At 54.5% G+C, this 16,101-nt stretch overlaps 5 protein-coding genes across 5 annotated transcripts; 2 read left to right on the forward strand and 3 right to left on the reverse strand.

Moving 5' to 3' along the window:
* Positions 1–697: 697 nt before the first annotated feature.
* Positions 698–1,524, reverse strand: G647_09376 (uncharacterized protein; the record flags this gene model as incomplete). Its single annotated transcript, XM_008733679.1, has 2 exons — positions 698–1,372; positions 1,429–1,524. 2 exons carry the CDS (start codon positions 1,522–1,524, stop codon positions 698–700), a joined length of 771 nt encoding a protein of 256 aa, XP_008731901.1.
* Positions 1,525–1,962: 438 nt separating this feature from the next.
* Positions 1,963–3,609, forward strand: G647_09377 (uncharacterized protein; the record flags this gene model as incomplete). Its single annotated transcript, XM_008733680.1, has 2 exons — positions 1,963–3,529; positions 3,578–3,609. The coding sequence occupies 2 exons, from the start codon at positions 1,963–1,965 to the stop codon at positions 3,607–3,609; spliced, it is 1,599 nt and encodes a 532-aa protein (XP_008731902.1).
* Positions 3,610–8,942: 5,333 nt separating this feature from the next.
* On the reverse strand, positions 8,943–10,489 carry G647_09378 (uncharacterized protein; the record flags this gene model as incomplete). The annotated part of the gene is made up of 3 exons (XM_008733681.1): positions 8,943–9,702; positions 9,753–10,215; positions 10,291–10,489. 3 exons carry the CDS (start codon positions 10,487–10,489, stop codon positions 8,943–8,945), a joined length of 1,422 nt encoding a protein of 473 aa, XP_008731903.1.
* A 1,501-nt stretch (positions 10,490–11,990) lies between these two features.
* G647_09379 (uncharacterized protein) lies at positions 11,991–13,436 on the reverse strand (the record flags this gene model as incomplete). The annotated part of the gene is made up of 1 exon (XM_008733682.1): positions 11,991–13,436. One exon carries the CDS (start codon positions 13,434–13,436, stop codon positions 11,991–11,993), a length of 1,446 nt encoding a protein of 481 aa, XP_008731904.1.
* Positions 13,437–13,896: 460 nt separating this feature from the next.
* G647_09380 (uncharacterized protein) lies at positions 13,897–15,794 on the forward strand (the record flags this gene model as incomplete). The annotated part of the gene is made up of 5 exons (XM_008733683.1): positions 13,897–13,983; positions 14,042–14,113; positions 14,176–14,308; positions 14,357–15,035; positions 15,164–15,794. 5 exons carry the CDS (start codon positions 13,897–13,899, stop codon positions 15,792–15,794), a joined length of 1,602 nt encoding a protein of 533 aa, XP_008731905.1.
* Between the last annotated feature and the right edge of the window lie 307 nt (positions 15,795–16,101).

A 16,101-nucleotide genomic window follows, 5' to 3' on the forward strand; every position in this document is an offset into this window, starting at 1 on the left:
AACAGCTTAGTTGCGATGGCGCGACCTAGCGCCGTGACTTGAGAGGGGGTCAACTAGGTGTACGAGGCACGTCGCCTGAGAAGCGAGCGGGTTTCTGGTCAACAGCACCGCCCAGCGGAAGGTTGGCTCGGAGAAGGGAGTGAGACGCGAAAGAGTGCAAGAATGATCTCTTCCTCAGCAGATATGAAGCCGGAACATACTTCGCATGGACACTCCACTTCCAGCACGCAACCTTCGAGTCGGCCTGTACGAGGACGAGGACTCGTAAACTCTGTCAGATGCCCGGCGCCCCGCCAACCCACCGCAGTTCAATCTAGCCAGTGCATACGTCATCGTTCGTCCCAGATTCAAATGCTAACCGGTTCTCTGTTCATGTATTGCGCAGAGACCAATGACAAGGGCGCCTACAATCCAGTACAAACTTTGAATCCGTCTTAGCCGTGTATTTCTGCAGGACAACCAACTGGTGCAACTCTCGCTAGTAGGTGCCAAGACGATGACGGCGCAGCATTGCATGTCTCTTTCTTGGAAAAGCTTGCTCTCAGGGACGGACCTGCAAGGCTGCCGAACTGGCACGAGGCTTCATCGCGGTCCAATCTCGATGCCAGCGTATTCGTAGGAGTACCTGCGGAAATCTGGTATGGTTCGACTCCTTCATGGAGTACAAGATAGCTCTGCCCAGCAGCTAGGAGTGTTGTTACATCCACCCAAAAGAACCATCGAACTCCCATACAACATCCCCTCGGTACCCAAGGCGTATCTCTTCAAAACTGGGGACTGTACCCGCCTCATAGTATTGCATTAGCTTGTCCATATCCTCCTCATCCATTGCATTGAAGTTTTCAGTCGTCCAACTGTCACAGACGTCACTCATCCAAGCCATTCTCTTGCTGATGTCGCGCGTGCGCTTGCCCGGTGCGACTTTCCGAAGTTTCCTCCTGAGCTGCCCGACTTTCTTAATGCTGTCGCCAGTGCCCGGCGGAAGCATGTCGCCGATCTGTCGTCGAATGGAGGCCGCCATCCTGGGTCCATTTCCATTCGTCGAGACCATGATTTGTAGAGGACCATCGCGATGGACGCTGCCGAAGTAGAAGTCGCATTCTGGAGGCACATCGGCGATGTTCGCAGGAATTTTCAGTTTCTTGCAGTATTTCCATATCCTCGTCGAGGCTTCGGGATCGTCGACAGCAGTAAGCACCATCGCGACATTTTTCTCGGGCTCGAGATCGAGAGGCAGAAAGATGCGGTCCACGTGCTTGACCTGCTTCTGCTCCACTCGATATGCCACCTCTTCATTTAGGCCGCTGCGCGGACACACCACCGTGACGTTGGCATCGGCGTTCAGTAGGTTGACGATTCGGCCGGCGGCGACCTGGACGTCGTGTGAGCTGCATGCCCTGTAGACACGCTGGGATGATAGAAACTTACTTCGCCACCACCGACCACGAGTACCTCCTTGCCCTTGATTTGCCATGCGAGAATCAAGGAGCCCCCACCCTGGATCTCTGGGAACTGAGGAGGCATGTTTGGCACATAATGATAAGTACATGAAATGCCATAGAGGCAAACCCACCGCGTCAAGGGACTGAAGTCAGAGACTGAAAATGACGACCACCGCTGGAATGCTACGCGATAAGCGAGTCGCCGCGCGGAGCGGCGATAGCAGTTGCGTCAAATCAAGTAATGCTTGGCCGTAGTCTCCTTACGTCTAGTTCACTTCCAGCTCAGACTCCCTTCACTGGCTCCTTGCCGCCAGAGCAACCAAAAAGTTCCACCCGCCTCATATCCGCGGCGTGATAGTGCTTGCCTCGTACGACCACCCACACATTTTTCAGAATGAAAGACTTAGACACAGGATTCAAAGACTGACCTATCCAAATCAATTCTTTGATTGTACGACCAGAGAGACCTGGCAATCTCATTTCTGCAGTTGATTCCAGATTTTTACTCTCAGACATCAAAATGAGAGGCGTCAAAGTCTTCTCAGGCAGATCCCATCCCACCCTTGTCGAGGCGATATGCGAGCGTCTAGGCTCTTCACCGGCCAAGTGCGACTTGGGCAACTTCGCAAATGGCGAAATCAGCGTCCAAATCGGCACTTCAATCAGGAACGAAGATGTCTTCATCGTTCAGAGTGGGAGCCCTCACATCAATGACAGTGTCATGGAAATGCTCATCATGGTAGCTGCATGTAAAGGAGGATCGGCCAAGTCCATCACCGCAGTCATGCCTTACTTTCCATACTCCCGGCAATCCAAGAAGAAGAGCCACCGAGGTGCCATCACGGCAAAGATGGTTGCGAATCTCATGGTGGTAGCCGGAGTGGACCACATTATCACGGTCGACCTTCATGCCTCGCAAATGCAGGGATTCTTTGGGAAGCCTGTCGACAACCTCTTTGCTGAACCAATCATTGCACGATGGATCAAAGGCAATGTGCCCTGCTGGAGAGATGCAGTGGTAGTGAGCAAAAATGTAGGCGGCACGAAACGAGTTACTTCCTTAGCCGATGCGCTCAAGCTGAGCTTCGCTCTTGTGTCCACCGACCGGGATCGTTCCAGACATCCACACCACCATAACAGCCTAGCAGACAGCACCGTGTTCTTTGATGCCATAGAGCCGCAGTCGATGCGCTATCGCGAGCGCCTGCTGGATGGAGACGATGGGCAGGATGCCGACAACGAGTCCGACAAGTCACACAGCCGAGAATTGTCTCACCGAGGCAAAACCCACGCAACTACGGGCAGCAATCGCCCTGGCCTTGGAAGGCCAAAAGCGGTGACCATTGCATCCAGCCCCCTTGTTCGGACAGCGAGGGTGGAGTCCACTTCCCCTCCCTCGTCGCCTGACCGCCTCTCCCGTATCGAAACCGCTCCCAACGCCCGCAGACCCTCTGAATACGAAGCCAGTGAAGCACACAATGATCAACGGGCACGCGATGTGCTTGTGGGCCGGATTGTCCAAGGTCACCTGGTGGACGACGACCATCCATCATCGGCCATGTCGAGCATGTCAGCCTCTCTTGCTAATCTTGCAGCAGACCGTCATCTGCAAGACGGGGTGGACAACCCTGTCAACGACCCAATGACCTCCTCCTTCATGTCGACTGCATCGTCTTTTCAGCCGGAACATGCCCTGGGCGGTAGCATGGATGCTGCTGCAACATCTGATGAGGAAGAGGAAGGGATCAAGAACCCTGATCTGGAACACACCATCACCCTAGTAGGCAATGTCACGGATAAGACGGTTCTCATGATGGACGACATCATTGATCGATCCGGTTCATGGATTGCCGCTGCAGAAACTTGCGTGAAGATCGGCCACGCAAAAAAGGTGTATTGCATCGCGATTCACGCTTTATTCGGCGAGGATTCTTTGGAAGAGCTGGAAGCATGCGACTGCATAGATTACATTGTTGTGACCAATACCTTTCCGATATCGCCTGAGCGCGTCCGTGCCTCGAAGAAGCTGATCATGATCGACCTCTCCAATCTGCTAGCTGAAGCAATCCGACGGAATCACCACGGTGGTAAGTACGACGCCATCATTTGGAGATGTCGAAGCTGACTCGAGCCAGAGGACATGTCGGCCCTCTTCGCTCATGCGTGAGACCCTGTTGATTGAGAGATTTGTCAAACCACGAGCTCTAGTCAACCCCTGTACCAGGCTTTGCATCCCACATGCAGAAGGATCACTTCGTACGTTTTGTCGACGGTCGCAAAGACCAAGGCTCCTACCTTACGATCACGAATGCCTACCAACCTGCACGACGCAACCACACGGGCGGAATTCGGTCCTTGCGAGCAAGGGACTGAGAAATATGTCCGTGTCCGACTTGCGCATACGCCTTGGTGCCACATCTCAGGAACAAGGGCCCTTGATTGGCGTCTCTCGAACGCTGACATGTCATGACGCGGTCCCGTGCCTGCTGAATGCAGGGAACTCGTACGTCTAGCCTTGTCACAACCAATCTCGGATTCCTTTGAGCTACTGTCAGTGCCAGCCGGTCGTGGCCCACCATCAAAGCAGGAGTGCGTGTTTCATTTTCGGATCTCCCAATCAATGCTGCGGCCATGGTAACACAAATCCGAAAAACACCCTGGATCTTCCATGAGTCCACAGGACACCACCAATGCCCTTTAATACTCCATAGTCTACCTCCTGCTTCGAGGGCGACTGCGGGTGATTTATGACAACGTCGACTCGAGATGTTTCTTTACATCCCACGCTAACTGTTGAGATCACAACCCGACCGAAGTGGATAAATTCCTTTATCACAGCGCTAATAGCGAATCCTCGCCTCGTATTCAAGGGCGCCGTCTTTGCCGGTCGAACCCCGAGGCCCCCCCACAACCTACCACTTTGTAGAGCGATTGAGCGATTCGAACCAGTCGGAATTCCTAGCGGTGTGAAGAAAATGCAGCCATGCGCAACATTCAGCTTGGTGCTCGCTAAATGCCACGCCTGCACGATCAATAGCTTGTGCGTCGAGATGGACGGCGCGCACCTATTTGACGAGGAGTCCCCGGGTCTCAAGGGTGGTTTTGCTTTTGACAAATTTTGACTCCAGTAGGGGCAGCACTAAAAGGACCCAGCCAAAGGGTCCGATCTTGGAATCTCTCGGTAAAAGATCGACGCTACCCTCGCCAACGGATCATCGGAATGCACTCGTAGCCTGGCATTTGCTAGGCCACCTATGGGCCTTCGGGTTTAGCGCCTGCAGCTTGTCTCGCCTCACGATGGCCCAGCTGGGTCCGCTCAGCTGCTTGCTCGTCCAAGAAGCGCTGCACCTTCGATGCAATTCGCGAGTGATGCGCCACACACGACCAGATCTTACCCGCTGTCATCTGGAAATTCTTAACTGTGCTCACGGAAATGCCAGCGGACGGAGTATCGAACGTTGGGATCGCACGGGTTTCGGTTGACGCCCCACCGGCATCCCGCCCTGAAACCGCTCCAGCTTACTCGGTACAATATCATCCCACGCGGCTACTCTTCGAGTGGGCGTTTACGAGAGACTTCTACGTACTTGGCCTTTCACGGCTACTCCTGTGCCTTGTGGAAAGGTCATTAAACTTATCCTAGATGCCAAAACGCTATTTTTGATCCAGCACCTCGGATTGTGCCGCGACACTGGATCTCTTCGGATCCCTGACCGCCTCGCGTCACTACTGGCATGCTCGAAGCGAAAACGAGTTGAGTTCGTCTTAGGCTGCGGGTGGAATCACTCCCGCTTCGCCATGGTGTGCTCGACTTTCCCTTCGCGTCACCAAGGGGAAGATACTTCCCGCTCACCTGGTCAATTACAGTCGATGGTGGCCGTGCACCAGTGGAAGCCAAGATCCGTTGTGGATGGCGATCAAACTGCTGAAGAAGTTATGTCAAGGATTTCGCACGGACAATGTCACCCCATGATATTCTCTCTCCTGTTGCTCATTCGACTCACAGCAGCCACAAATTCCCCCTTACCACTCTCTTGACCTGGTGACAGGAGTATCGGTGACTTCCCCGTTTGATGATGGAGTGACCGCCAAACACTTGTGTCAACCAGCCATGAATCCCATGGTTGTCGTTGAGCTCGTCGACAAACGAGAAGACTGCTATAAGTATTGGTGGATGGATGGGAGAGATCAGACTCTTGCGTATACTACCACAGCAAGTTTCCACCATCGTTCCCCCACCAACACCATAATCCATACGAATATCAGACTATATCTTGCGCAGCGAATCTAGCAAACGCGAATATGGGCAGACCCAGCACCGATGTAAGTCTGACATCTGGTCCCCCTTCGCCCAGCAGGATATGTCCGTTCCTCTTGGAACTCTATCGCTCACCTGTGCTCCTCACAATCATCTAGCCAGCCAATACCCGAATCTCCTTCCGCTATCGATATGACCAATGTCCGGGACATCAGTACGGGTTGATCGCGAACTCAAGCCATGGTCCGGACATTATATGGACATGTCAGAAATGCAGGGTGACGGTTGTCATCATCCATCAGTGCAAGCTGTGTGGGCACAATCTATGTTCGTCGTGCTTCAACTACAGCTCGCAACGCACTGGCGGTAATGCGACATCTGGGCGGAACCACCGTTGACGTTGCAGAGTGGTGGGCGATGCATGAATGAGTAGTCGCCAGGGTCTTCTTGTGCTGCTTCGGCATAGAGCTCTATCTATTCGTTGCTGGTAAGTCAAATTGGCGCAAGTCCCAAACCTAAAGGTGTGGCTAACATAGCTAGCACGACCTCACTTGTTCAGAAAGCTTTGCGAGGCAGCGCTCAAGCGAACGACGGTTCCACACTGCCGTGAACCAGCATCGATGATAACGGTAACGACGATAACGACACCGACAACGACAGCGAAACGGATCGAGAGCTCATGGACGATGCTGTTAGGCGTTGACACGGCGCTGTGGAAGGGTTTCTACAAGACTTGACTGTGGGAGGTACATTCTATTCAGCGAAATACGCAGACACTGGGGAACCAGCACCCGACGCCTCACGGCGGTAGCAACGGCGGTAGGCTCTGCTAGATTCTAGCTATGAGCTTTCTGGACATCAGACGCAGCAGCACAAGGCTCACTGTGTTCAACACTTCGGAATGTGGACGGCGAAAACGCATCTTCTGTTGCGAGACGTCGTTCTGTCGGGCTCCTGTTCTGCCAGGAACAACTACAACCTTTCTTTGTTCTCTTTCACACCCGCTTTTCCCGACGGCCAGACAGGTTACCAAACAAGTGTCCTGTATCTCCAGACTCGCTTTTCTCTTGGTCCTCTGCATACATTTCTTTGTCTCCACTTGTTCGCCTGGGATACCGTCCAGGGGATCCCCTATGTACCATTACACTATTGCGCATCCACAACCCTATTGTTGTTGCGTTGCATTTGGGTCCATATAGACCTCACCACGGCGGCTTCAACGCCCGTCACAGTACAGAAGTACAGCCTCTCTTGGCAAATCTTTCTGTCCCTGAAATGTCGATTGTACACAGTATTACGATAAATGCGTTGTTGGAGTCGTCGCTCATCGATATACATGCACCTACCTCGTACCCCGGACCTCATTGTCCACAGCCCAGGAGAAGACTTTATGTACTCATGCTCGTGAAGTGACTTGAGCTTGAGCTTGAACCATAGCGCCTTGCATTGCTGGTAGGACAGCTGTGGCCGACGCGATATGTACTCCTTCGGTACTACGGAGGATCTATTCCCTGTTCTTGAGAGGCACTGCTATTCCTACTCCTAGGTACTCTACCTAGTACCAGCATATGTAGGTACTGTACTAAACTGTGGACCTGGTTCACTCCGTGTCGGCGGCCTGCGTAGATGACGCTACATTAGTCATTTACCGGGAGAGAAGTCGACGCATTGGCCGTATTAGGAGGATCAGCGTCCTGGACTGTCTTGAATGTCCTTCCCCAGCTGGCTGGCTGGCTGGCTGGTAGCGTGCATGAGGATGAAGCGGGAGAACCGAGTCTTCGGTAACGACCCCGCCAATTTTTCTCTAAACTCTGTTGACGTTCTGTTGCAGGACCGGCACGTCACTGGACAGGACAGGAGAGGACAGGAGAGGACAGGAGAGGACAGGAGAGGACAGGAGAGGACAGGAGAGGGCAGGGCGCGGTTAATTGATTGGCCCAGGTCTCCGGAGGCCCCTCTACACAGTAGTCGTCCTCGTACGTGGTACGTGTATCCAGAACTTCGGACTCGGACTGTGTACCGTGTAGCTTGGCGACAGGGACAGGGACAGGGAAAGGGACACTCTGACGTCGTCGTCGTCGAAAAAGTCATACGTAGGTTAATCATGGCGCGTTAGGTGATTTTACCAACCCGGCCAGCCAGAGAGCCAGCCCGCTTTTCGTAACCTCCTACCTTTGTACGGTGTGCTCCTCCGTCTAACTGCTGCGCACGAGACAGACTCGCAGTATTCACCTAATCGCTCCGTACCACCTGTTATTTAGGTCTCTACCTCACCCGCCGGGTACTCGTACGTGAGTCGGAGGTCTCCTGTACGTTGGCGTCGCATCGTCTTGCCGGAATGAAGCCCAGATTGGGTTCGTTTTCCGCGGCCTCCACTTGACCATCCGGTTACGATACTTCTCGATGGGCAGCAAGGGGCCACCCGGGGCCAGCAGGCGTCGGTGTACGAGTATGCACTCCGTATGTGCCTTGCGAATCCGAGACGCCACTACGCTGCGAACCAGGGGAGGAAAGGATGAATGGCGACGGACTCATTATCTACTACGTACTCCGTTGGTAGGAAAGTCCGGATGTCTTGGAACGAGGGGTTTGAAATAGGTAATTAGCGTCTACATAAGAGGAACTTGATACGAGGTACAGCTATGGCGCCCCTGAGACACACCAACGAGGTGATGTTGAAAGGGCCTCAGGGCCCAACGTCGTGGTTGCGTCCGACAGCCTCGTTGCCACCACAGCAGTGGTCGGCCAACAGCTCCACCTTGGGGGGGAGGGGGTTCGACATGCAGCCTTCTTCTTTTGGGGGGCATCGGGGCTCGTCTTGCACACACAGAACGAGCGACTTTCGTGTCTCCTTTGCTGTAGCGGTTCCGCGGCCGCAGGAAGTGATGTGAGGTTGTTTCTCCTATCAGTGGTCGTACGACGACATGGTCGTGGTCGAAAAAGGGAGTGATCCTGGTCGTTTTGTGGAGGGATCGACGAGGAACTGTTCGTCCGATCGCGACCACCCTGGTCACTACCCTGGTCTCCACCCCCGCGGCCAATCGGAGATGCACCTCCTGGCGATCAAAGAACCACGGCGATCGAGGTTCGCACAACCCCTTCTGCCCCCGTGGCAAGGTGATGAGGCGAGGCGTGTTTGCGAGGCGGTAGGCTCCTACCGTGTAGCGGTCAGAGGGGCGTATGAGTACAGGGGTGCGTGCCTCACTCGTGATCAATCGTAACTGCAACGAGGATGAGGATCGCTATGAGTACTTGTACTGGATTGTGGAGCGCCGCTTCTGCAAAGCCGCCGCCCAGACGCATTTCCACTTCTCCAGCAAGTCGTGCCTCCAGAAATACCTCCGCAGGATCTCTTCGAGAGTTGCCCATTCTCCGAGGAGATGCGGCGCCTTCAAATCGTGTCTGGCCGTCGGTTCGAGCAGGTCCATCAGCAATTTATCGATGATGGGGGACAACAGAGGGTCCTGCTCGCATGCTTCAGCCGCGACCATCACAGTCCAAATATAGTGGTAGTGCTGGTCCGGAGTCGATTCCCGGGCTCCTCGTCGTGCCGCCAAAGAGCTGAGTTCCATCACCAGTTGGAGGTCTTCCTTACCAAAGGGGAACGAGGCGGAACGCAAACAGCTGACGACGATGCTCAAACAAACAATGGCCTCGGTGACGCGGGCCGACGATGCAAAGATCTTTCGAGAAAAGGTCATGATCATTGACGGACAGTAGATCTTTGGCCGCGACTTGACTTCCTCCGCGTCAAAGAACGCTTGCCGGCTGGCGCCGATGATCAGTCTGATAACTTCCCTGCTGAGTTGGAGGGAGAGAGCAAGCTCACGAAACCCTTCGGGGAGGTTCGCGATGTCGCTACAGAGATCCGGTGGGAACGGGTGGACCGGGTAATGCAAGGACGAAATATCGTGCTCACGGCCTAATGAGCAGTCACTGCCGAAGTCTTCGACCAGTTCTGGTTGCTTCGGTATTGCCAGCATCTCCGTTACAACATCGGCGCTGTGTTGTCTGTCAGTAGAGGTTGTGATAGGCCAGAGAACCCTACTTACTAGTCGAGCATTGCCAACAGAGGCGTATTGCCTACAAACGTCTTTGGGCCTCCTCGCATGTTGATCATCTCTCTCAGGCCACGGTAGTGGGCGATATACTCTGCCCGAGTGCCGTACTTGGTCTGCGGAATCTTCAGTCCATGTCGCGCAATATCTTCAAGAAGGGTCATTACCGCTATATCAGTGAGAAGCATGGTGGTGATCATTACGGCATCGTCAGGACCGGTCTCTAGCTCTTGGAGCTTGGTTCGCAAACACGCAATGCTGCGAGCACTGTGATACGCGATGGCTGGTGTGATGAACAGTTGGCCACTTCGAATCTCTTGGAACGCGAGCGCCATGGCCATCATTGCTTGAAACAGCTCCTCATGCTGCATGGCCAACCGCAACGTGGGTTCAAAAACATGCTCAATTTGATGACGGAGACGGACCGTTACAGGCTTGGGAAACATGCTGGTAAGGACTGCGTAATACGACAAGATCAGCCAGCCATTCAGTCAGTTGTCGCATAGACGAACCGTTGACGCACAGCACATACGGCGATGGAGCATTGTGGCATCAAAAGGCGGGTTCTTTGCTTGACATCCGTCAAACCCATCCAGTCCGAGATACTGGATGTCTGAAAACGGCCCAGCATCTACGACTTGTCTCGATGGCTGGGGATGATCGACCTTCTCTAGCCGCTTGTGTTTTTGTGTGGCGGCCTTTGGAGTCCATTCGAGCTCTGCGTGTCGCATGATGACGAAGCGAAGCTGAGGTCCATTCCCTGAGCGTTGCCCACTTTCACTCAGCGGAGTCACGATGACATGGTGCTTCCCTGATTGATCGGTAGCAATGCAACGGGTGGACAAACGATCCAGCGAATTGGTTGGGGTGTGGCATCTTGAAGTAGTCGCAGACATGGCTGACTGAATGGACCCAGCGCAAGTGAAGTATCACTGTCAATTTTCTCTGTGGGGACGGTCGTGCGTCGTTGGATCGGCAGATTCTGAGTCTCGAGGCTTCGGTGGCATCCAGCTAGCGACGGAGGCACGTCTGCGAGGGTTGGAGATGCGCTTGCTGCCTGCTGCCTGGGTCAAGGTCAATAGGATTGCGCCGACGCTGGTGCCGGGACCGTCGCGTTGGGTGACAGAAGCCTGCTGGTTGCTGGTGAAGGGCGTTGCAATGCGTATGGTCGGCGTACCGCTCATATGTAGAGGTAGTGGCGACGGTTTCTCAGTGTCGTTATCGTCGCCGGCTAGGATCGAGGGCGTGGGAATAGATATAAACCATGAAACACATTGATACAGATCGTCACCATGTGGGCGGTGCGCATGCCCTAGACTTCGCCTCGCTGCCCGTACGTAGCAGAGATTGAAGCTTTCTCGATACCAAGGATATCAGGGGTCATAAGATAGACAATATGCTCCATTGTTGACCCACTTGTCGCAAACTGGTAGGCAGTCGACATGGCATGAAGCATCTATGGCCCAGGGAGTAGCTCGATAGCTAAGGCCAGGCTCATTAGTCCCGTAATTTGGAATTCCTTCTCCCAAGCATGCCCTCTGTACGAGTAAAAGAGCATGATGGCGTGCACCAGGAAGTCTTGCTGCGCTACCAACGACAATCCACTCGTCCAAAGGGCTGAAGGATAGTCATGTCGCTGACGCCAAGTCAGCTAGGGAAAGATAGACCTTAGTCAAGCGAGGTCTTGGCCGCTCCTGAATTAACCGGCCGTAGAAGGGCCAGGTGACTGTCAACGATCGAAGGGCTCGGTACCCGTAACCGGTGTTGAACAACACTGTCGATGACCAGGAAGCATCAATGGTCGAGATTGGCGGCCTGGGGCTCAAGACTGACTTGAGGCTGTCAAGGCTGCGCCTCGATACTGATTCTGCCCCCACAGCCTACCTCGTATGCTGGTGTCGGCATATTGTGTAAGGTGATTGGGCTGATCAAACGACACGATTATAGCATGACCCGCTTAATCGCTGAGCGGGTCAAGCCATGATCGTACACGGTGTATACTTGCCAAAAAGAGCCTGTATAGCCAAGATGGTCTGTGGAACCAGTGGGGATCGGTCGATGTGGATTATTCATAAGCAGCCCCCAAACGTGCGGCTGCTGCAAGCAATACACTGGCTGACTCGGCCGTACCTATACAATCGCTATACAAGAAACCTACTGCTCGGACAGTTAACACCGGACATGGGTCACCCGACAGCATAAAGAGGCGTACACCGCTCCAGTAAGCCGCCCTTAAGAGAAGTCTCGGCCCTCCAGCACGGCGGGTGCAACCAGAGTCCAGCTGTAGATGGCGTAACACACCCATGCACTGATAATCTTGATCCAACTGGCCCAGTATGTCCGACCGACAGGTGTGAAGTCAGTCGAGCTCTCTGGGTCCATCTTCTGCGTCAACAGTGTTGCGACCCAGCAAGTGGCCATGAGGAAGATGACATGGAACAGCGTGTAGTTGTACTGGGTTCCTTGGCGCTCGTCGTCCTTGGAGCTGACCTCGGCCTCTTCCTCCTCGTCCGAATCCTCGTCCAGGGCCGAGGCCGGAAGTGCTCCACTCTCAATTGCTGCACGCATAATCTCGCGGCGTGAGGCTGGTTGCTGACTGACAAGACCATGTTCGTATTCATCTTGCGTGAGCTGAGCGTAGCTGTTCTTCTTGGTGCCGTTTCCCATGGCGAACCCTTGCGTTGCCGCGCGTGTGGTGGTGTAGGCGATGGTGAGCATCGTCACAATAGCACCAAGCACAACAGTGGTTGTGCGGGCGCCTCGGGCTCGAATCAGAGGATTGCAATGCTTGTCGTCAGGCTCCATTGCCACGGCAGAGAAAGTGAGGTACGTGCAGTAGACAGCGACCATGGCCGATTGGGCCAAGCCTGCCTTCGGATTGGCGTCCTGGATCGCGGGTTGCACACTGAGCAGCGTGATCGCGAAGAGGAGAATCAGGTTGATCGTGATGGCGGAGATGTTCATACTGCACCCACTGCTGGCGAAGAAGATGTACATGACAATGGTCATGGCAAAGGCGGCCAGATACATGCCCAAGCTTGACCCCATAAGCAAAACTTGCCATATGCGATAATTTGGGCCATCTCCTTCATCGATCTTGTCCTGGCACAGCTCTGCCCAGGTATGCGCAAGGTCGACCAGGAGGATAAGACCGAGGAGTACGAAGAGCATGGCTCCGAGGTAGGCGACATAATTTCCCCAGAAGAGAAAGAAGCCCTCGGGAATGAAGAAGGACAGGACGACAAAGGCAATCCAAGCCAGCAACTTCGGTCCCCAGAAGCCATTTTGTAAACCCGCCCGGGTATCTTTTGTGCTCCGCACGCCAATGAGGAGGATGGCGAGGATCAGGTGGAAGATGGCTAAGGCGAAGTTGATGCGCTGGACGGCGAAATAGCCGTAGCATTTGGAGGAGCCGCATTTGAAAGTCATATAATCTAGGGTGAGATGTTCCAGCTTTTTGATGGCCCACGGTGTGAGCATTATCCATGCAATAATGCTGTTGACTAGCAGGATCATGGCGTACGCTATTCTGGTGGCGATGGAGGATCGAAATTTGGACATGCCACAAGGGCCACACAGCATCGAGCACGACGCCGCACCACAGCATGAAGCTCCCACCGACCACAAGGTCGCAGCCGATGGGAGCAGCAGGGCTGGAATTGCGAGGACGCCGCCCATGTCGATGGCTGAGGAGAGGAGGGGTTCGTTGCGTAGGTCTCGTGCTCGCCGTCGTTTGTCGTCAGATGGAGTCGATGCCGCGCGCGCACAGCTGCTAGAGCCCGTCGGCCTCTATTCTCGGATTATGCTGTCTTGCAGGATACTGAGTTACTGAGTGGGGTGGTTGTTGATGGCAAGACAGGATCAGAAACGCAGGCGCAGGCCGACGCCTGTTTATCTCGGAATCTCGGCTGCGGCCAGTGACGACACCGGATCCCGATTGGCTGAAGCCAGGGTGAGCGGGTGGTGAGTGGGTGGTGAGGGTGAGCTGAGGGATTGTTGAATGTTTCGCGATCGGCTCAAATGCCGATATCCAACATCATCTCATCCACCCACTTCAATGGCCTCTCCCCGGCCGTTATCTTCTTCATATCCAACATGACGAGGTGACCATAGCGGTTTCCCACCGGACAGAGTCAAGATGCTCCTCATGCCTTCGGACCTCAAGAAGGCCCGCATCATAACCGTCGTCGCCTGTACCGTCACCTCACTGGCTTGTGGTTCCAACGTATGTCCGCGCGCTCACCTCGCTCGCTGCATGAGAACCGGGACTGACTGGGACATAGTATGGCTACTCGATATGGGGCCCCAGCTTTGCGGCCCGGCTCAAGCTGACCGCCACAGACAGCAACCTCATTGTATGCGACCTCCAATATAAGTGCAAGAGAAGGATGAGGTACTGATATACACATTAACGCAGGGCAATCTGGGGAATTTTGGCATGTACGCTTTTGGCATTCCCTCGGGCATGATGGTCGACGCGAAAGGGCCACGATGGGGTCTGACATTGGGCATCGTGCTGTTCGGTGCCGGCTACTATCCCATTGCCAAAGGTACCGTTCGATCGGGGATGATGGGGCCTCCCACTGACTGAATTCTAGCTTACGAGGCTGGACCCGGGCACTACAGCGTCCCGTTAATATGTCTGTTCTCCTTCCTCACCGGTGCCGGCAGCTGTTCAGCATTCACCGCCTCCATCAAGGCTGCCGCGCTTAACTATCCCGAGTCGAGAGGAACAGCGACAGCCTTTCCCCTGGCTGCGTTCGGTCTGAGTGCTCTGTTCTTTGCCGCACTTGCGCAAATACTCCCGGGCGGCACATACAACTTTCTCATTCTCCTCGCAACTGGCACCGTCTTGCTGCCCCTGCTCTCGTTCCCGTTTATACGCGTATTCCCACACCACACGTACCAGCATGTCCCTGAACATGAACACCAAGTCCTCCACCGGACCAGACCGTCAGGGAGCCGTCCATCCCCTCGATACGAAGAACCAGGTGCGCCCAAAACCCATTCCTCAAACGCCCGTGGGGATGACGAGTCCTTCTCCTCTGACCCGGAATCACACCATACTGGCGATGAAGGAGCATCGCTTCTCTCAAAAACCTCCACCCAGGAACAAGCTGCCGAAGACCTCGAAGCTTCAAAGCATCTCGAATCTGACAGAAATCACGAGCACCCGCATTTAGACGTTCGAGGCTTCGCCCTGCTCCCACACCCTGAGTTCTGGCAGTTATTCATCATGATGGGTCTGCTGACTGGTGTTGGATTGATGACCATCAAGTACGTGCAGGCTTCTCATTGCATTGAATCTTTCCCTTCTCGATCTGTAGAATCGCCCAATACTCCCCTCAAACCATGCGCTCAACAGCGACCTCTCATGACTAGTTACTAACGAGCCGCCTGTGTAGTAACATCGGCAACGACGCCCTCGCGCTTTGGAAACACGCCGACCCCACCACGCCCGCGTCCTTTATCGAAGCCCGCCAAGCGATGCACGTCTCGATCCTCTCGTTCTGCAGTTTCAGCGGCCGCCTCCTCTCGGGCATCGGCTCCGACATGCTCGTCTCGAAGCTGAACCGCTCGCGCTTCTGGTGCCTGTTCGCCTCGGCGCTGATTTTCTGCGTCACGCAGGTCGTCGCCACCAACGTGTCGGACCCGCACTACCTCGTCCTCGTGTCCAGCCTGACGGGTCTCGCCTACGGCATCCTTTTCGGCGTGTACCCGTCCCTTGTGGCCCACTGTTTCGGCGTCCACGGCCTGTCCCAGAACTGGGGCACCATGACCCTCGCGCCCGTCGTGTCCGGCAACGTGTTTAACCTGCTCTACGGCAAAATCTACGACGCCCACTCCGTCAAGAACGACCAGGAAGGACACATGGAATGTCTGCTGGGGAATCAATGCTACCGGTCGGCTTACTGGGTTACATTTGGCGCGGCCGTGCTCGGGGTGCTATGTTGTGGATGGAGCATCTGGCATGAAAACCAGGTGCACAAGGCTAAAGCCAAGGAAGAAAGAGGCGGGCACGAGAGAATTGCATGATGGGGTGCAATCTCGTGGTTCTCCCGAGCGTGCCGTTTTTACTTTTACCGGGAACGAACCGCCAGATGACGTTTCGAGGTTTTTTAAACCATCTTGGATTCAAGGGAGAATAGATCATGAGCATATAGAGGCGTCTCATCTTGAGCGATATCCAGAATTGACACCTATTCTTTTCAGATATCACTGTCGGTCATGGCCGTTGAGTGGCTACACTTTACGGGAAATCAAGCTCGCATGGGAGCGGCCCTCTCGCGAGGTTGCGGCAATAAGGAGCAAATCCGCTACTCCGTTGAATCCCTAATTGGGA

Source organism: Cladophialophora carrionii (assembly GCF_000365165.1).
Source record: "Cladophialophora carrionii CBS 160.54 unplaced genomic scaffold supercont1.9, whole genome shotgun sequence".
NCBI lineage: Eukaryota > Fungi > Ascomycota > Eurotiomycetes > Chaetothyriales > Herpotrichiellaceae > Cladophialophora > Cladophialophora carrionii.